Consider the following 20988-nt stretch of genomic DNA (forward strand, 5'->3'; position numbering starts at 1 on the left):
GGGGGGGGGGGGGTGTCAGTTGAAAATTTCAAAACTGAGATTGATAGATTTTTGTTAGGTAAGGGTATTAAGGGTTACGGGACCAAGGCAGGTAGATGGAGTTAAGATACAGATCAGCCATGATCTAATTGAATGCTGGAACAGGCTTGAGGGGCTGAATGGGCTGCTCATGTTCCGATGTGTGTGAACCCTCTGGACCACCCAGTCCTCCAGTATCATTCAAAATCCCTAAATGTTACTTTTGAATTGCATGTAAACTGATGCTGTGAGGGAGATACTCTGGTTCTAAAAAATGTTGTATTTAATATACATAATGTTATTTCAATATTTTGTGCTAGTAACAATTAATTAGTGTTTAATTTACATTAAAAAGTTCAAACTATATCCTGCTGCTGAAAGACTGGTAACAGCCTTCAATCATGCAATGAAAATAGTACATTTCTGGCTGCAATTATGTGCTGTGTGTTTTACTACATTTTTCTTTCACTAACATGCAGGATAATCATTAATAGAAAAGAAAACTTCATGTTAATCACCAACAAGCGAAATATAATTAAACAGCTATTGGCAATATTTCGTGATGATGTAATACTGCTTACTACAAGACATAGGGAAACTTTAAATGCCAATATGGGGGCTTTTTAATTGTACTTTATCGAACATAAGGGGAAAAAATGACAACATTCCAGATTCTATCAATCGGTAGTGGTCGCTGCAGGCACTCCCATGCATTTAATACGAAATGTAACTATACCATTCAGTGAACTAGAATGCTGAAGACAGTGGATCTCTCCCTGGGGTGCTACATATGGACTGTTGTCTGTAGTCCAGCATGCCGTATCTGGTCTTTGATGAAGGGCAGCAAGAACCTGTGGAATTCTCTACCACAGAAGGCAGCAGAGGCCAATTCATTAAATATATTCAAGAAGGAGTTAGATATATTTCTTAAGGCTAAAGGGATCAAGGGATATGGGGAGAAAGCAGGGACAGGGTACTGAATTTGGATGATCAGCCATGATCTCATTGAATGGCGGAGCAGGCTCGAGGGGCCGAATGGCCTACTCCTGCTCCTATCTTCTAAATGAGCAGGAGGGGAACCATGGTTTGATGTGATTTAACAACTATCTGTAATTATGTGGCCCTCTGATGCACAGAGGACTTGGTGGCACACTATTGCAATTTGATTAGACTTTTGTGAATCAATGTGTTGCCCAAGTTGGTCTGTACATTTGGAGTCATGGTCAGAGGGCTTAAATTAATAACTTTCTGACTCAAAGGCAAGAGTGCTACCAACTGAGGCAACATTGATCAGAGATCAAGTCTGGGAGATTAATGGCTCAGTAATATATCAATAATGCATTTACCCACGAAGTGATTGGAGAAGACCGATATTGTATCCTTATAATTATATTTTTTGGCTTGACAAAAATAGCTCAATTTTTTACATTCTTTGCCCTCTGCAAATCTGTCAATGGGATAATAAATAAAATAGCAAAATACTGCACATGCTGGAAATCTGAAATAACAACAGAAAATGCTGGAAATACTCAGCAGGCCAGGCAACATCCGTGGAGAGAGAAACAGAGTTAAGGTCAGAAGGGTCCCAGACCTGAAACATTAACTCTGTTTCTCTCTCCACGGATGCTGCCTGGCCGGATAATAAATAAATTGTGCAGATTAGTTTGGAATTATATTTTAACCTGGAACACACTTTTTTCATTTATTTTACATATATTTGTGATTCACAATGTTTCAAGCATTTAGTTATATTTAAATAACATTGAAAGTCATGGTTAGAGAACAAAAATGTTTTAAGGCAGATTGACCACATGTTTAAGGCAAACTTTTATATTCTGCTTTCACAAGAAAAACCACTAGATTTTAACATTGCCTGTCCCTTTAATTTTTTAAAAATCATTATCCGTTTATATTTTTCATCTTTATGTCACCTTGTCTGCTGGGCTGCGAATGGTTCTGAGTTTGGCTGTCAGATGAAACCAGAGCCTTGCAGATCTCTGTTGCTATGCGGTGACATCAGTTTGGATCAAGCTGCCTAAACCGAGTTAAATCTGCACTCGGTCAGTTTAGGACTAAGGAACAGTTACACAGCAGGACACCCTTGCACGATTCAAACACGCTTTAAAACTCGTTTGTATACAGTAAATAATGTATGTTTTTACCCTTCAACAAACGTATCAAGCTTTCCTAGTTCATCCGAGAGTCCGACCAATGAATCTAATGTCCCCACCTGAGAGAGAATGCAGAACATCGTGATGTTTGTTGCTGATAACAATTAAACTATCTGAAACAGTGAAATAAGAAATCCCAAACAATCACACGACTGGACTTAGTAAAAATGTGTAATCAAGTCATTTTTAAAAATAATAAATGCAATTTAAAGAAGTTTGAAACTGGGAATAAAGTAATGTAATGGTCACATGACGGAAAAGGCAAATGTAACCGAACTGAAATAACCCTGCTCCACAAGATACTGAAGTGTTTGATAAACTGTATCCCTATTACATTCTCGTCACACATCCTGTTAGAAAAACGCCCCGATACAGTGCTACAACTTTCCAGTTAAAGGTTTCACTACAGGTTGTCTTAAGCAGAAATAGAAGGTACCTTGAGTTCAGGGATCGGGAATTTAAAATTATTCGATAAACTGGCTTTTTCAGTTACAGTGTTCATTCTTTCCCATATTTGTTGGTTCGATTTGTCTACCGGGGCTGAAATTAACCAGTATTCGCTCATGTTGTCCTGTGAGGCTTTGGAACGCGGGCTCTTCACTGCACCTGTGTGTCAGAAAGAGTTATCAGAGAAAAACAGGCTGACAGACGATGATTGAGGTTCATTCACTCTATGTACAAACCATCTGCCATTCAATGTCGACACCAAATTAATTGTTCGGACTTCAACTTGAACTAGGAGACCAGACCACCGGTTTCAATGGAAACTGTCGAACAACCAATCTTGGGATAGAAAAAGGGGATCTTTTGGCACAAGCTTGGAGGATTCATGACACTGTCGATAGTGGGGTTATCTATCCCCTTCAACACAGGGGACCTTTTGCGACTGATTTCACTGTATAAAAATCTGCTTGACGATCCACATACCTTGATCTATACTATTGTGTCATAAACTGTGATAAATCATCACACTTACAGTGCAAAATGTGAACAGTTAAATTAACACACGTGCTGACTGTGCTTCGGCTTTCGAAGTTCAATGTAAAATAACACAATTAACAAACTGCACATAAATATATTCGCGAGACTAAATAATTACTTTTACAATTAATTACACCTATTAGAAGACAATTCCACTGCTATAGTAAAATAGGAAAGTTCACGAAACTGATTTTCTGTTCCTCACCGAAAAAAGTCATGTCATAGAGTCAGAGTTATACAGCACGGATAGAGGCCCTTCGGCCCATCGTGTCCGCGCCGGCCACCAAGCCCTGTCTAATCTAATCCCATATTCCAGCATTTGGTCCGTAGCCTTGTATGCTATGGCATTTCAAGTGCTCATCCAAATGCTTCTTGAATGTTGTGAGGGTTCCAGCCTCCACAACCCTTTCAGGCAGTGAGTTCCAGACTCCAACCACCCTCTGGGTGAAAAAGTTCTTTCTCAAATCCCCTCTAAACCTCCCGCCCTTTACCTTGAATCTATGCCCCCTAGTTATTGACCCTTCTACTAAGGGAAAAAGTCTTTATTGGAACGGAACGAATTACTGTACCATACTCACTATGGTGGTTGTAGCCAGCCAGATCAGATCCGCCTTTCGCAATTCTTGTTCTGTATATGCAGTTTTATATGTTTTTCTCTTTTGAGAATTTCTGTTTTACTGAAGAGTTCGGTTGTTGTATTCGCTATGGAAGCATTGAAAACTATAAATCAGGTAGATTACGGCCTCCTGCCACAATTCAACTGCTGCATTACATATAAAATAATTTTTAAAAACTGAATTGTGAAATAAAAAGAAACGTCATTCACATTACCTCTGAATTTACTGGACTTGGCGGTGTCCCTGGGGAAAATTTTAAAAAAATAATAATCTCCTTGCCTCTCAGTTTTGCAATCCGCTTGTCATTTCGTTCGGCGAATAATATTCAGTGATTGCCGATGAGTTGTTAACAACTGACTTTTGTTGTGTGGCTGAGCGAGTGAGTCCTGTCACTGAGAGCCCCTCTCTCTGTCTGTCTGAAGTTACTGTCCTGGGCTCCCCTCTCTCTGTCTGTCTGAGTTACTGACCTGGGCTCCCCTCTCTCTGTCTGTCTGTCTGAAGTTACTGACCTGGGCTCCCCTCTCTCTGTCTGTCTGAAGTTACTGACCTGGGCTCCCCTCTCTCTGTCTGTCTGAAGTTTCTGACCTGGGCTCCCCTCTCTCTGTCTGTCTGAAGTTACTGACCTGGGCTCCCCTCTCTCTGTCTGTCTGAAGTTACTGACCTGGGCTCCCCTCTCTCTGTCTGTCTGAAGTTACTGACCTGGGCTCCCCTCTCTCTGTCTGTCTGAAGTTACTGACCTGGGCTCCCCTCTCTCTGTCTGTCTGAGTTACTGACCTGGGCTCCCCTCTCTCTGAAGTTACTGACCTGGGCTCCCCTCTCTCTGTCTGTCTGAGTTACTGACCTGGGCTCCCCTCTCTCTGTCTGTCTGAAGTTACTGACCTGGGCTCCCCTCTCTCTGTCTGTCTGTCTGAAGTTACTGACCTGGGCTCCCCTCTCTCTGTCTGTCTGAAGTTACTGTCCTGGGCTCCCCTCTCTCTGTCTGTCTGAGTTACTGACCTGGGCTCCCCTCTCTCTGAAGTTACTGACCTGGGCTCCCCTCTCTCTGTCTGTCTGAGTTACTGACCTGGGCTCCCCTCTCTCTGTCTGTCTGAAGTTACTGACCTGGGCTCCCCTCTCTCTGTCTGTCTGAAGTTACTGTCCTGGGCTCCCCTCTCTCTGTCTGTCTGAGTTACTGACCTGGGCTCCCCTCTCTCTGAAGTTACTGACCTGGGCTCCCCTCTCTCTGTCTGTCTGAGTTACTGACCTGGGCTCCCCTCTCTCTGTCTGTCTGAAGTTACTGACCTGGGCTCCCCTCTCTCTGTCTGTCTGAAGTTACTGACCTGGGCTCCCCTCTCTCTGTCTGTCTGAAGTTACTGACCTGGGCTCCCCTCTCTCTGTCTGTCTGAGTTACTGTCCTGGGCTCCCCTCTCTCTGTCTGTCTGAAGTTACTGTCCTGGGCTCCCCTCTCTCTGTCTGTCTGAGTTACTGACCTGGGCTCCCCTCTCTCTGTCTGTCTGTCTGAAGTTACTGACCTGGGCTCCCCTCTCTCTGTCTGTCTGAAGTTACTGACCTGGGCTCCCCTCTCTCTGTCTGTCTGAAGTTTCTGACCTGGGCTCCCCTCTCTCTGTCTGTCTGAAGTTACTGTCCTGGGCTCCCCTCTCTCTGTCTGTCTGAAGTTACTGACCTGGGCTCCCCTTTCTCTGCTCTGAAACTCCAACGCGCCGATACAACAACAATAACAAGGAAGAAACTGTTACAGGTGAGGCAGAAAGCGCATCTCCTGGTGCGCAGGACTGGCTGCGCAGCGCAGCACAGAGCACCGCCCCCTGATTAACATAAACCACGCCTCCCTTATTTGCAAACGCCAGCGGGCGGTGACGCAGACGCGTTACATTTGCATATCACGTCTGTTGGGGTTGGCCTTTGACCTGTGCGCCGCCTGGCGGGGGCGGTTTGAGTCCGCGGGGAGGCCGCACGAGGCGCCGCGATTAAATTGTCGACCGACGGCCGGCTGGCCCGCCCGCTGAGGAGACAATGCAGGTCTCCAGTGTGAACGACGTGAAGATTTACAACCTGAGTGACGGCAGGTCGCTGCCGGAGGTGAGCGCGCTGGAGCTGGGGAGGGGATTGGGGCTGACCTGGGGCCCGGGGGGATCTGGGGAGGGGATTTGGGAAGCCCGGGGGGAGAGGCGGGCTCAGTCAGTCTGTGCAGTCGCCATCGCCGCCTAGAGCGGCAGCCCCTGAGTCGGAAGGCAGGTGAACATAGGAGCAGGAGTCGGCCATTCGGCCCCTCGAGCCTGCTCCACCATTCAGTAAGATCATGGCTGATCTTCTACCTCATCTAAGGATAAGGGGTAAGCCATTTAGGACTGAGATGAGGAGGAATTTCTTCACCCAGGGAGTGGTGAACCTGTGGAATTCTCTACCACAGAAGGCAGTTGAGGCCAATTCATTAAATATATTCAAGAAGGAGTTAGATATATTTCTTAAGGCTAAAGGGATCAAGGGATATGGGGAGAAAGCAGGGACAGGGTACTGAGTTTGGATGATCAGCCATGATCTCATTGAATGGTGGAGCAGGCTCGAGGGGCCGAATGGCCGACTCCTGCTCCTATCTTTTATGTTTACATAAGAACTAGGAACAGGAGTAGGCCAATCGGCCCCTCGAGCCTGCTCCGCCATTCAATAAGATCATGGCTGGGCTGATCTGATCCTAACCGCCAATCTACTATCACAGAACCATCTTCTGAATCTAACAGAATTAGACACACGAAATAGGAGCAGGATCAGGCTACACGGCCCCTGGGCCCGCTCTGCTACCCACGGGGCCATGACCGATCCGAACCTAGACTCATGTCCAAATTCCTGCCTGCTCCCCGTAACCCTTAATTCCCTTTACTTCTAGGAAACTGTCTATTTCTGTTTTAAATTTATGTAATGATGTAGCTTCTACAGCTTTTTGGGGCAGCATATTCCATGGACCTACCACCCTCCTGAGTGAAGTAGTTCCTCCTCATCTCAGTTTTGAAAGAGCAGCCCTTTATTCTAAGACTATGCCCCCTAATTCTAGTTTCACCCATCATCGGGAACATCTTCCCCGCATCCACCCGATCCAACCCCTTCGCAATCTTATATGTTTCAATAAGATCGCCTCTCATTCTTCTGAACTCCAATGAGTAGAGTCCCAATCTACTCAACCTCTCCTCATATGTCCATCCCCTCATCCCCGGGATTAACCGAGTGAACCTTCTTTGTACTGACTCGAGAGCAAGTATGTCCTTTCTTAAGTATGGACACCAAAACTGTACGCAGTATTCCAGGTGCGGTCTCACCAATACCTTGTACAACTGAAGCAATACCTCCCTATTTTTATATTCTATCCCCCTAGCAATGAAAGCCAACATTCCATTGGCTTTCTTAATCACTTGCTGCACCTGCATACTAACCTTTTGAGTTTCGTGCACCAGGACCCCCAGATCCCTTTGTACTTCGGTACTTTCCAGTTTCTTGCCATTAAGATAATAACTTGCTCTATGATTTTTCCTGCCAAAGTGCATAACCTCACACTTTCCAGTATTGTATTCCATCTGTCAAATCTCTGCCCACTTTCTTAGCCTGTCTATGTCCCATTGCAGGTTTTTTATGTCCTCCTCACTCACTACTATCCCTCCCATCTTAGTATCATCTGCAAACTTTGATATGTTACACTCGGTCCCCTCCTCCAAATCGTTAATATAGATTGTAAAGAGTTGGGGACCCAGCACTGACCCCTGCGGAACACCACTTGTTACTGATTGCCAGTCTGAGAATGAACCATTTATCCCAACTCTCTGCCTTTTGTTAGATAGCCAATCCTCTATCCATGCCAGAATATTACCCCCAATCCTGTGATTTTTTATCTTAAGCAATAATCTTTTGTGTGGCACCTTGTCAAATGCCTTTTGGAAGTCTAAGTACACTACGTCCACTGGTTCCCCTTTATCCACCCTATATGTTACTTCCTCAAAGAACTCCAGCAAATTTGTCAAACATGACTTCCCCTTCATAAAACCATGCTGACTTTGTCCTATTAAATTATGATTATCCAAATGTCCTGTTACTGTCTCCTTTATAATGGACTCCAAAATTTTACCTACCACAGATGTTAGGCTAACCGGTCTATAGTTTCCAGCCTTCTGTCTGCTGCCCTTTTTAAATAAGGGTGTTACATTAGCAGTTTTCCAGTCTGCTGGGACCTTTGCTGAGTCCAGGGAGTTTTGGAAAATTATTACCTCATCTCCACTTTCCTGCACTATCCCCTCGATTCCCTTAATATTCAAAAATCTATCGATCTCTGTCTTGAATATACTCAACGACTGAGCCTCCACAGCCCTCTGGGGTAGAGAATTCCAAAGATTCACCACCCTCTAAGTGAAGACATTTCTCCTCGTCTCAATCCTAAATGGCTGACCCCTTATCCTGAGACTGTGACCCCTGGTTCTAGACTCCCCAGCCAGGGGAAACATCCTCCCTGCATCTACCCTGTCAAGCCCTGTAAGAATTTTATATGTTTCAATGAGATCACCCCTCATTCTTCTAAACTCATCAATAGAGGCCGAATCTACTCAACCTCTCCTCATAGGACAATCTCCCCCGTCCCAGGAACCAATCTGGTGAACCTTCATTGCACTCCCTCTATGGCAAGTATATCCTTCCTTGGTTAAGGAGACCAAAACTGTACACAATACTCCAGGTGTGGTCTCACCAGGGCCCTATATAATTGCAGTAAGACGTCTTTACTCTTATTCTCAAATCCTCTTGTAATAAAGGCCAACATACCATTTGCTTTCCTAATTGGTGGTGGCTCTCGGGGCAGCCCCACTGTCAAAGGAGATGTTGCACTGAGGCCTTGGCTGGCTGGAGCTTAAAGACATGGAAGAGCAGGGGAGTCCTCCTGGTGTCGGGGCCAATCTTTATCTCTGCACTGGGGGAGAGATTTTGCTGTGTGCAAATTGGCCTACCAACCAGCAGTGACTGCACTTCAAGGGTAATTCATTGGCAGTAAACCAGCATCCTCATTGCTAGAGGGATAGGATTGAAAAGCAGAGAAGTTATGTTAAACTTTTATCGAACCTTGGTTAGACCGCACTTGGAGTACTGTGTACAATTCTGGGCTCCATATTATAAAAAGGATATAGAGGCACTGGAGAAGGTGCAAAAAAGCTGCAATGATACCAGAAATGCGAGTGTGCGGTTATACCTATCAGGAAAGGATGAACAGGCTGTGGGACTCTTTTTTTTCTCTAGAAAAAAGACTGAGGTGCGACCTGATCAAGGTCGTTAAGATTATGAACGGGTTTGATAGGGTAGACGGAGAGATGTTTCCACTTGCGGGCGAGACTAGAACTAGGGGCCATAAATATGAGAGTCACTATTAAATCCAATAGGGAATTCAGGAGAAACTTCTTTACCCAGAGAGTGGTTAGAATGTGGAACTCGCTACCTCGTGGAGTAGTTGAGATGACTAGCATAGATATATTTAAAGGGAAGCTAGATAAGTGCATGAGGGAGAAAGGAGATGTTGATGGGGTTAGAAGAGTCGTCGTCTCGTGGAGCATAAACACTGACGTGTACCAGTTGGGCTGAATGGTCTGTTTCCGTGCTTTAAATACTGTGTAGTACCACACAGTAGAAGTGTAAGTTCATTCATCCCTTTTCACTTGCCCTCCTGAACCACTAGGCGTCAAATCAAGTAGCTGATGGAACTTTGCTTCTTTTAAAAAATGTGTTCTTGTGAAGTGGGCAGTGCTACCAAAGGCATTATTATTGTCCATCCCTAGCTGCCCGAGGAGATAGTGGTGGACCCTGTCCTTAACACACACTATACTGCGGAGTTCCAGGATTTTGAAGAAATGGCAGTATATGTCCAATTTGGCACAGTGTGCCTTGGTATTCCCATGATGATGCTGCTGTTGTCCTTCTTGATGGTAAAGGTTGTGGGTCTGGGAGGTGCTGTCATAATAAGCTGGGTGAGTTGCTGCAGATACTGCAGCCACAGTGTGCCAGTGGTGGCGGGGGTAGAAGTGCCAATCAACTCGACTGCTCTGTGAGCCTCGTATTGTGGCTGCACCTGTCCAGGTGAGCATTCGGTCACACTCCTGACTTGAGCCTTGTAGCTGGTTGAGGAGTCCGGATGGGAGCCCATTGTCGCAAAGTACTCGGTCTTTGCACTGCTCCTGTAGCCCCTTTGTGATTTGGATGGTTCAGTTAAGCTTCTGGTTCCCCCCAAGGCTATGACCATCTTGTGTGTGTCAGGCATGATCTCCGCCACTGGAGGATTTTTCCACTTGGACCCCATTGACTTCGGTTTGCTAGGACTTCTTGGTGCCAAACGTGGTTGAATACTTATTTGATGTTGAGGGTAGCTTTTCTCCCTTCACCTCTGGCATTCAGCTCTTGTGTCCATGTCTAGATCAAGGCTATGACACGGTCTGGGACTGGGCAGTTTTGGTGGAACATGTACTAAGCAGCAGTGTGCAGGTTATTATTGAGTATGTATTGCTTGATGGCACTGTTGATGATTCCTTTCATCAGTTTTCCTGATGATTGGGAAGAGGCTTATTAAGCTGTATTTTCCAGGTGAGATTTGGTCTTTATTTTCCTGGATAGGACGCACCTGGGCAATTTTCCACATTGCCTAGAAGATGCCAGTATCATAGCTGCATTGGGATAGCATGAGCACTTGGAACCAATGTTCCCTTTTAAGCTGCGCGGACATGCAAAGCTCTGCTGGTCCCGCACAGCCGGTGAGCTGGCTTTTAAATAGTAAAACAGCGCTTGTGTGGAATTTTGAATGGCCCGTGCAGCCCGTTAAGGGGCCGTGCAGGCCAAAAAAAAAATTAGGGAAAATTGCTTGGCACATGTGGCTGAAGACATTTGGAAACACCTCAGCTTTGTCTCGTTCAGCAATGTGCCGTAGTTGAGGATGAGGATGTTCATGGAGCCTCCTTTGCTTGTTTGTCCAACACACTTCTTGACTGGATGCAATAGGGCTATAGAACTTTGCTCTGATCCGTTGCTTGTGGGACCACTTAGCTCTGTCTATAGTCTGCTGCTTTTTATGTTTAGAATACAGGTAGCACTGCTGTATCTTTACTAGGTGGTACCTCATTCTAAGTTCTTGTTCAATGCATCCAAAACTTGCATATAGGATATTGCGGGATTCCGACCAGGATTTTGGTGCAGCTCAACAGTGTGATGCTGCTTGCCCTATTTTTTCCCCCCTCAAATTGTCTTCCTGTTCATTTGCCCGTCCAGGTGAATGTAAAAGATCCTATGGCCCTATTGGAGGGGTCTCTCACCACTTGGCTTTTGTGTGATTGGGACTTCACCTGAATTTTTTTTTATTTGTTCATGGGATGTGGGCATCGCTGGCAAAGCCAGCATTTATTGCCCGTCCCTAATTGCCCTTGAGAAGGTGGTGGTGAGTCGCCTTGAACCGCTGCAGTCCGTGTGGTGAAGGTGCTCCCACAGTGCTGTTAGGGAGGGAGCTCCAGGATTTTGATCCAGTGACGACGAAGATACGGCGATATATTTCCAAGTCAGGATGGTGGGGAACTTGGAGGGGAACTTGCAGGTGGTGGTGTTCCCATGCGCCTGCTGCCCTTGTCCTTCTAGGTTGTAGAGGTCGTGGGTTTGGGAGGTGCTGCTGAAGAAGCCTTTGCGAGTTGCTGCAGTGCATCTTGTAGATGGTACACACTGCAGTCAAGGTGCACCGGTGGTGGAGGAAGTGAATGTTTTAAAGTGGTGGATGGGGTGCCAATCAAGCGGGCTGCTTTATCCTGAATGGTGTCGAGCTTCTTGAGTGTTGTTGGAGCTGCACTCATCCAGGCAAGTGGAGAGTATTCCATCACACTCCTGACTTGTGCCTTGTAGATGGTGGAAAGACTTTGGGGAGTCAGGAGGTGAGACACTCGCCACAGAATACCCAGCCTCTGACCTGCTCTTGTTGCCACAGTATTTATGTGGCTGGTCCAGTTAAGCTTCTGGGCAATGGTGACCCCCAGGATGTTGATGGTGGGGGATTCGGCAATAGTAATGCCGTTGAATGTCATGGGGCGGCGGTTAGACTCTCGCTTGTTGGAGATAATGAGTGCCTGGCACTTGTGTGGTGGAATGTTACCTGCCACTTATCAGCCCAAACCTGAATGTCGTCCAGGTCTTGCTGCATTCGGGCATGGACTGCTTCATTATATATGGATTTGTGAATGGAACTGAACACTGTGCAGTCATCAGCGAACATCCCACATTTCTGACCATCTGTTGGAGGGAAGGTCATTGATGAAGCAGCTGAAGATGGTTGGGCCTAGGACACTGCCCTGAGCAATCCTGCAGCGATGTCCTGGGGCTGAGATGATTGACCGCCAACCACCACAACCACTTTCCTTTTTGCTAGGTATGACTCCAGCCAGTGGAGAGTTTTCCCCCTGATTCCCATTGACTTAATGTTTACTTGGGCTACTTGATGCTACACTCGGTTAAATGCTGCCTTGATGTCAAGGGCAGTCACTCACCTCACCTCTGGAATTCAGCTCCTTTGTCCACGTTTGGACCAAGGCTGTAATGAGGACTGGAGCCGAGTGGTTCCGGCGGAACCCAAACTGAGCATTGGTGAGCAGGCTATTGGTGAGTAAGTGCTGCCTGATATCACTGTCGACGACATCTTCCATCGCTTTGCTGATGATTCAGAGTAGACGGATAGGGTGGTAATTGGCCGGATTGGATTTTTCCTGCTTTTTGTGGACAGGACATACCTGGGCAGTTTCCAGATTGTTGGATAGATGTCCGTGTTGTAGCTGTACTGGAACAGCTTGCCTGGATGCGCGGTTAGTTCTGGAGCACAAGTCTTCAGCATGACAGCCGGGATGTTGTTGGCATCCCATTTTTAGGTATGCCTGGTGCTGCTCCTGGCATGCTCTTCTGCACTCCTCATTAAACCAAGGTTGGCCCCCTGGCTTGTTGATGGTAATGGTAACGTGAGGGATATGCCGGGCCCTGAGTTTACAGATTGTGGTGGAATACAATGCTGCTGCTGGCCTACAGTGCCTCATGGATGCCCAGTTTTGAGCTGCTAGATCTGGTCTGAATCTATCCCATTTGGCACGGTGTTAGTGCCACACAACATGATGGAGGGTGTCCTTGGTGTGAAGATGGGATTTTGTCTCCACAAGGGCTCTGCGGTGGTCAATGCTAACAATACTGCATCTGCGACAGGTAGATTGGTGAGGACGAGGTCAAGTAGGTTTTTCCCCTCGTGTTGGTTCTCTAGCTACCTGCCGCAGTCCTAGTCTGGCAGCTACATCCCTCAGGACTCGGCCAGCGTGGTCAGTAGTGGTGGTACCGAGCCACTCTTTGTGATGGACATTGAGTCCCCCACCCAGACTACATTCTGTGCCCTTGCTACTCTCAGTGCTTCTTCCAAGTGGTGTTCAACATGGAGGAGTACTGATTCATCAGCTGAGAGAGGGCGGTAGGTGGTAATCAGCAGGAGGCTTCCTTGCCCATGCTTGACCTGAAGCCATGAGACTTCATGGGGTCTGGAGTCAATGTTGAGGACTCCCAGGGCCACTCCTTCCCGACTATGTGCCACCACCCCTGGTGGGTCTGTCCTTCCCAGGTATGATGATGGAGTCTGGGACATTGGCTGAAAGGTACGACTAAGCCAGGCTGTTGCTTGACTAGTCTGTGGGACAGTTCTCTCAATTTTTGTCCCCAGATGTTGGTGAGGAGGACTTTGCAGGGTCGACTGGGCTGGGTGTGCCGTTGTCGTGTCCGTAGCCGGTGCCGAGGTCGATGCCGGGTGGTCCGTCCGGTTTTATTATTCTTGTTTTTCGTAGCGGTTTGTTACAACTGAGTGGCTTGCTGGGCCATTTCAGAGGGCAGTTAAGAGTCAACCACATTGCTGTGGGTCAGACCAGGTAAGGACGGCAGATTTCCTTCCCTGAAGGAAATTAGTGAACCAGATGAGTTTTTATGACGCTCCGATTAGTCTCATGGTCACCATCACTGATACTATCTTTAAATTCCCCAGCTGCCGTGGTGGGATTTGAACTCGCGGCTCCGGATCATTAGTCCAGTAACATAACCACTGTGCTACCGTTCCCATATAATACCACTTTTACATTAGTTGGCACTGAAAACCATTTCACCTTGACTTGAAAGTAGCAGTGTTGCACCCTTAAGCAACCATTATTTTCTTTACTTTTGCTTTGATGTATAGCAGCAGTCTAATTATGGAGTCTGGCCACAATCTGACTCTTGAGCAGTGAAGCAAAGAGTTGTGCACCTACTTCTAGTAGGTAGTGTTTATAAAAAATAAAAAAAAAGTGCTTTGCAGCAGGATAATCTAACTCCAGCTCCATGCAAAGCTCTTGCATAGTAACCACATCTAATCTACGTTGGGGAAACAGATACAAAAAGCTGGCAGAAGAGAGGGAATCCCCACCAAAGTATAACTTTATTTCCCCCCTTGCAGCTTCAGTGTTATGTGAAGCCTGTCTGCTGATCAACAGAAATTTGTAACTGTATTTGGCTATGCAGAAAGCCAATCTTCTTCTGGACTCCATGCACTAGACAGCCAAGTACAGGAAACTCTCGTTTAAACAGCACCTAAAGATCCGGAATTCTCTATTAACCGGCAAAATTCATACTCCGAAAACACCTCAATAACTGGAAATGTTGCCGAGTCCGAGTCTCCCGCGGTGGCCGAGTTAGTCAGTGGGGGTAGTTCTCCAAACTGCCACTACTCGGCTTCTTGGCACTGTCGGAAGTCGGAACACCTCAATAACAGGAGTCTGACTCTTTGTTTGTTAAAAATAGCCTCAGTAGATAACCCTCTCCGTCATCCAGAATTTTTAATCAACCGGCAACACGTCGGTGCCGGATACCAGAGAGTTTCTTGTAAAAGCATTGCATTTGAGGAAGGGCTGCAGTATGGTACAACCCACCCTCGCCAACTTTGAAGAGCTCTGGTTGGGTTGTCAGTCCTGTACCAGGTTGCAAAATGCCCCCATGCAGTGTCGTCACCAGAAGCTTGAAGATGGAGATTACCTTCATTTGCACAATAAATCTGCTGGAGAGTAGATTGATTTGCCTGTTGGTACCTCAACACAACCTGAGTATTTCTGTTATTCCCAAAAACCACGTGGGTAAATTTCACAGTATACCTGGACTATCTGTTATTGCCTGTCACTGAACTGTTATGCCCTAAACAAAAGCATTCTGGCAGCAGGTTTTAAGAAACATGCTGATGCGGTGTATATTGTGTATACAGTACAACAAAAATTGTTGCCTATATTGACAGAGAATGCTATAATAATGGCTTACAATGTCATCCAAATCCTAGGATAATTTAATTGTTTTTGGGTATAGCTTATTCTGCAAAACCCCAGCATCTGCAGAGAGTACATTACCCACTGCAGTCAGCTATGTGTGTGTTTGTATGTGCCTTTGCTTTCACTAATACGCCACTAATGTCTAAAGTTAAACTGAGAATGTTCCAACTTCAACAACCATGCAGCAATAACTTGTGATATTACAGTGTGTCACCAGTCTTTTCGTACAACACAAGTTGAAAAGGGTGTGCATAACTCATGTACTTGCAGCACTCGGGAGTTATGTGACTGTCTTTTTGTAAATCACCATCTCTTGATGTGTCCATAAATGCCTCTAGCTCCTGTAATTGTAGCACAGCAACTATATGCAAATGCAATTTTTAAAATTAAAAGACATTTCAGAAGTGCTGAGTGAATTTCAGTAAATTGTTAATTTAAATTTAGGCTTATTGAAGTAAAAAGCATAATTTATGAAAATTTAAATTGAAAGTTGATCATGGTGAGATCAAAATCAACATTGAATTTTTCACTGCTGTGACCGCTCCGTGAGGGTGTTGCATTGCAGTCTAGTTCTGTAGTGCCCCTGCATCTAAATCTGCCAGGTGCTGATGCGACTGACTCCAGTAATCATGTCAATAGAGGGTGCATGGTAAAGTGATGGTTTACAGAAAAATAAAATGGCAAGTAGCACAATTGAATACCTGGCAGGTGGCCTGGTTTACGGTGGCGATTAAACAAGTAGTTTATTTTCACGAATTCCCACACCTGTGCTGTTCTGCTTTTACAATTTCAGTTGCAGTTTTCTTTAAAAATTTATATTGGGCCATAATTTACCATGGCAGGACATCTAATGGTGTCTGCCGTTAATTAGACTTGCCCTTGCATGTTTACGTTTTAACTTTTTTGTGTGTGGCAAGTTGCTGAAAGTGCAAGCTGATAAAGTCACAGTGAGGGAAACTGGGCACCTGGGACCTGAGTGAACAGGGCAAGCAACTGTGTATCTCCTTAACCAATCAGATTGAAGGATTGTGAAATTAACAGCGCAAGGACTAAGAAGGAAGTGTAAATTAGTGTGGGTAAATTCAATGTCAAATCAGGTACAGAAAGAGAAATAGAGGGAGGGAAAGAAAGATTGGATTAAGGGAGAAAGGAAAAAGACAGAGGAAATGTACATTTTTGTTTTAAAGTGACATTTAAAAAACCTCCAACCATTAAAACCTGAAGGAATGAGACACAAAACTTGTAATAGTTCATTTTCAGGGCCAGCGAGGTTGACTGGCAGTAATAAATACTTATGTTATTAACTGGGCACTTAGACTAAAATGGACAAGACTTAACTGTGTGGCGAGTCTAATTTGTATCTTCTGCGCAAATACAGCAACTTCACACCATTCAGTGCATGTCACTGGTGAGGCAGGCAGTGAGATGCTGTTTTTGTGAAGCGGCGCAACTTTTGAATATTTGAGTTTAACCGCACATCTGCCCCTTGCCTGAAGTTGCTGTATCATATGTGCATAAATCGCGGCGAGCGCCAGTAGCATCTGTTATTTTGACAGCAAATTATGTCCCATTACTTTTCCCATTTGGGCTTTATTTGTCAATTCTAAGCAGACTTAATAATGCATCAGTTATTTTGTTCCTTATGGTTATGGATAGTTTCTTTGTGGTTATTTTTGTGTTTTCGCCCATTGTATTACAGGTTTTTCTCAAGGTTTAAATTTTTTCACTGATTACATTTCACCAAAGAAGTTCTATGCAATCACAAAATAAGCAAAAGTGGGATACAGTTGCTCAGGCATTTCTTTGCTCACCCCATTACATATTACAATAAAATTGATCACATGATAAATATACAAACATATCACACTTTCGCCCACCCACTTCCATTAACTCTGATACACCCGGCAGGGTGTCTGAACATCCTGGATTCGGGATACACCCACCTCCTGTTTACTTCATGATCCCCACCTGGTCAGCTCATTCCTTAAGTTTGGAGAGCCACTATAAACAAACCAACTGTGCATGTGCAGGAGTCCTATCTACAATACCCAGAAACCACCACATGGCGATGACTTCAGTGCAAGAAAGGAATGAGCTTATTGCTTCCTATAATCTACAATAAATAGCCCTAATATACTCATGTGCAGCAGTCTTCTGATGAATATATTTATTTCAGCTGTGGTATGGCCTAGGTGAAAGGGGGACCGAGAGGCAGATGCTGTGTAGTGGAGGGAGTGAGAGTTGCTCTTGAGTTGAAAGAACGAGAGACCATTCCCCCCGAGTAGGAAAAGACCTGTTTGGGGTTGGGAAGGTATGAGAGTCCCTCTTTGCGATCTGGTTTTGGGGAGAGCAAGAGAGGGCAAGATATGCATCGGTCATATTCAGGGGGAGAAGATAAATCCCCTTTTGGGGAGGGAGGGAGTGGAGGGCAGAGATCCTGTTGGGGAAAGGAAATGAGATTACCTATTATGGAAGAGAAGGAAACACATTCTGGTTCAGCTGGGAGTGGTGGGGGATGATTTGGTCACACGAGATTCACGCATTTGAAAATACTTTACGATTTTATCTGAACCCCTAATTAGATCATTTTAAAGTTTTAAATACATATTTTAATATTTCATGGTTTTCCACCATGTAGTTAGACTGTAATGTGAATGATATTCTGTGCATCATTCAGTGACTACAAATTGTGACACCGCTCCGCATTTGAAAACTTTCTGTTCTTGTTGCAGATTTCCAATATTTGTTTTTAATCTCAAATAACTTTATTTTTATCCCCCCCCCCCCCCCCCCCCAAGCATTGCATTTATATTGATTTCCACAGGTATTGTCATATTTTGTTTAGCGGTATTTACAGAAGCATGTGTTGAGACAATAGATTTGTTTGTAATTGTCCGTTACTGATATTGCTCATGAATGAAACTATTGGTTTATTGTGTGGGACCGAGGGGAAGTTATGAGATCGGAGATTTGCTGGAGTCTACATTTGGGGTAGAATTGAGTTGAGTTGTTAATCTGTACCACATTGGAGGAAATAATGTCATGTAGGCCTCCAGGAAGGTAATATTTCTTGAGCTTTAGGCAGAGGTTGTACATTACTCGCCTTGACTAACCTATAACTAGTAAGGATTTTTCTTTTTTCTGGATGTTAAATTAAACACTTGGCTTAGTTTGGTATGTTTCAACAGTTGCAGCGTACATTTTGAATGCTATGTAAAGTAGCTGTTTAGTTTCCATTGAAAATTCAATGGAGTAAGGAATGTCATTTAGGTCAAAATACTCTGGCACTGGGAAAGACCCCTGACATTAGGAATGGTACTTTTTAAAACTTTGAGTAAGTCCTTGCTTGTGAAGTGCTGAGTACAGGAAACTTTGTGCTATGCGGCACCCACGGGACCGAGCTGCTGCCGTTGCCTCAAAACTTCCGGGTAGACCAGCGTCAATGTTATCAGATAGGAGCTTTTCATCTCCGTATCTGACAACAAAGACTGTTGCTTAGCAACAGCTTGTCAACACTCGGCCCGTGGCTTGGAAGCGTCTCTGACGCTGTTGCTAAGATACAGAGACACCTTCCAGAGCCTGCCGTATCTGACCACAAACACTGGCCTAGAAATTGGGTTCTGGTCTTGCCAGGGCTGTAGCGCCAGAAAGTTTGCGCCAGCGGTAATGCGGCAGCGCCCGACGAAAATTCGGGTGCGCCGGGCCCAGACGGCGGCGGGCGCTAAAACCCTCCTTTAGCGCCTCAAAATGGGCGTGAACTTGGGTTTCCCGGCGCTAATCCCCCGCTGCGGCACCCGATGCGGTGCGGCAGGCGGGGGAACTGCAGGCCTCCTCCTGTTAAGGAGGAGCTGCCTGCAGCCGACAACTGTCTGGCGGATTGACCCGACATCTGAGCCCGGCACCTCGGGGAAGTGCCGGGCTCGCATGAGACACTGATCAGGGCCGCGGGGGGGGAATGCAGGAGTCCGGGAAGGGAGGTGCGGGCAGGCGGCCGCCGGGAACGCGGGCAGGCGGCCGCCGGGAACGCGGCCGGCCGCCGCTCCACCTTTATGCGCCGGTGCACACTGGGGGAAGACTCTGTTGCCAGAGTCTTAGTTGCGCCTGCCACGGGCGAGGCGGGCGCAACTGAATTTCGGCTTGGGGCCGGGTTACCACGGCAACCGGGACGCTGCGCACACCGATGACGTCATCGGTGCCGGCGCAGCGCTACCGGTGCAACGCCGATTTAGGGCCCCAGGGAATTTCTCAACTGGCCATAACTCCGGCGCTAGGCCCTCTAGCGCCTCAAATGCGGCGCTAAGCCTACCGAATTTCTAGGCCACTGTTGCTCAGCAACAGCTTGTAAACACTCGGCCCAGTAGCTTGGAAGCTGTTGCTAAGCTACAAAGACGCTTTCCAGAGCCTGCCTGTGAAAAGAATGCTAGGAGAAGAAAAAAAACCTAACCAAAACGGCTGCTGATTTCTGCCGTTAGATCGAAGCTACCGGACATTCAACCTCCGGATAGCACAAAGTTTCCTGTAGTTAACCATTTGATCATTGGAACTTTTTTTTTTAAACTGCCTAGCATGTGCAAAATATCTGCAATGCCAAGTGTGCTGAGATACAGTTATAGAAAGAAACAAAGCTAGGTGTGTGCTTGACATTTTTGTAGGGTTGTGAAGGCTTTCCAAAAAATGTAGCTCTAGTGATGCATCTCAACACGGGCTACTGTATGGTTGCCAAAGCTTTAACAATTGGCTACAATCTTAAGCCCTGTATTTGAGTGTCATTGTTTTAAGTTTCAGAAGTTGACTATTATTAACTTTTGTAGAATGATCATGTGGCCAGATGATTATGTAGTCACATCACCTCCAAGAACTCCAAATATCTATTGCCTGAACTATAACAGCAGCTGCATTTATTTGAATTTTTATTTTCATTTCAGTGGCTTTCAGATAGAAAAAAGAGAACTTTACAGAAGAATGATGTTGGTGAGTACAAGATTCAGACCAAATTTTTAATCATAACCCATTGAAATGTGATTTTTAATGTAATATTTTAGAGCTATCACCTTTTTTCTGTTTACACATGGCAGTATTTTTAAGCTGCTTCCATGGCATTGCTTATGGCGAGTCTGAGATCAGACAGGTCTGATTGTGATGTTCAGTTAGTAAGATGGGACTGTGCGTAACCTGGCCTGCCTCTTTAAGGCCAATGCTCAAGTACTTCCTTTGGGGAAGGAGTCTAAATACGCTTATCCCAGAGGTCAGTTGGTGATGCTTGATTTTGGAGCTTCAAGTTAGGACTTGCAGCTAGGAGGCATAGAATCATAGAAATTTACAGCACAGAAGCAGGCCATTCGGCCCATCGTGTCCGTGCCGGCCGACAGAGCTCTCCAGTCTAATCCCACTGTCCAGCTCTTGGTCCGTAGCCTTGTAGGTTACGGCACTTCAGGTGCACGTCCAAGTACGTCTTAAATGTGATGAACGTTTCTGCCTCTACCACCCCTTCAGGCAGTGAGTTCATAAGAACATAAGAAATAGGAGTAGGCCAATCGGCCCCTCGAGCCTGCTCCACCATTCAATAAGATCATGGCTGATCTGATCCTAACCTCAAATCTTCTATCACTCTCCATCCCACCCGCACCCATGTGATCTCCCGGGAGAGGCGAAAAACCAGATTAAAAAAACCCAATGGCCAATTTGGGAGAAAAAATCTGGGAAATTCCTCTCCGACCCATCTAGGCGATCAAAACTCGTCCAGGAGATCACTCTGTCCCTATATTTTCTACAGTACTTACCTTCTGTAAAGGCGATCTCCACCCCAGCCAGGAACAGGAATAAAACCATCTCCTGAAATCTAACACAGAA

The 20988-nt window shown here is 45.7% G+C and overlaps 2 protein-coding genes across 5 annotated transcripts in view; one reads left to right on the forward strand and one right to left on the reverse strand.

The window, feature by feature from the left end:
* Positions 1-4091, reverse strand: part of LOC147112237 (V-type proton ATPase subunit C 1-B-like) — a 78690-nt gene extending 74599 nt beyond the window's left edge. The window contains exons 1-4 of one of the 4 annotated variants that reach the window (XM_085996319.1): positions 4002-4091; positions 3749-3872; positions 2626-2795; positions 2181-2248 (exon numbers count right to left, since the gene is read on the reverse strand). In XM_085996319.1, the coding sequence (XP_085852445.1) occupies positions 2181-2248; positions 2626-2754 (197 nt within the window). In that variant the 5' untranslated portion in view covers positions 2755-2795; positions 3749-3872; positions 4002-4091. Of the gene's footprint in view, positions 1-2180; positions 2249-2625; positions 2796-3375; positions 3394-3739; positions 3891-4001 lie in introns of those variants that run through there. The other 3 variants (XM_085996321.1, XM_085996320.1, XM_085996318.1) reach the window with 3 other exon arrangements.
* A 1590-nt stretch (positions 4092-5681) lies between these two features.
* The window catches only part of nol10 (nucleolar protein 10), a 71537-nt gene continuing 56230 nt past the window's right edge, over positions 5682-20988 (forward strand). The window contains exons 1-2 of the mRNA XM_085996316.1: positions 5682-5866; positions 20064-20109. Coding sequence (XP_085852442.1) covers positions 5801-5866; positions 20064-20109 — 112 coding nt within the window. The 5' untranslated portion in view covers positions 5682-5800. The remainder of the gene's footprint in view (positions 5867-20063; positions 20110-20988) is intronic.

Source organism: Somniosus microcephalus, chromosome 9, assembly GCF_052327205.1.
Source record: "Somniosus microcephalus isolate GS21.2 chromosome 9, FLI_Smic_1.0, whole genome shotgun sequence".
Classification (NCBI taxonomy): Eukaryota; Metazoa; Chordata; class Chondrichthyes; order Squaliformes; family Somniosidae; genus Somniosus; species Somniosus microcephalus.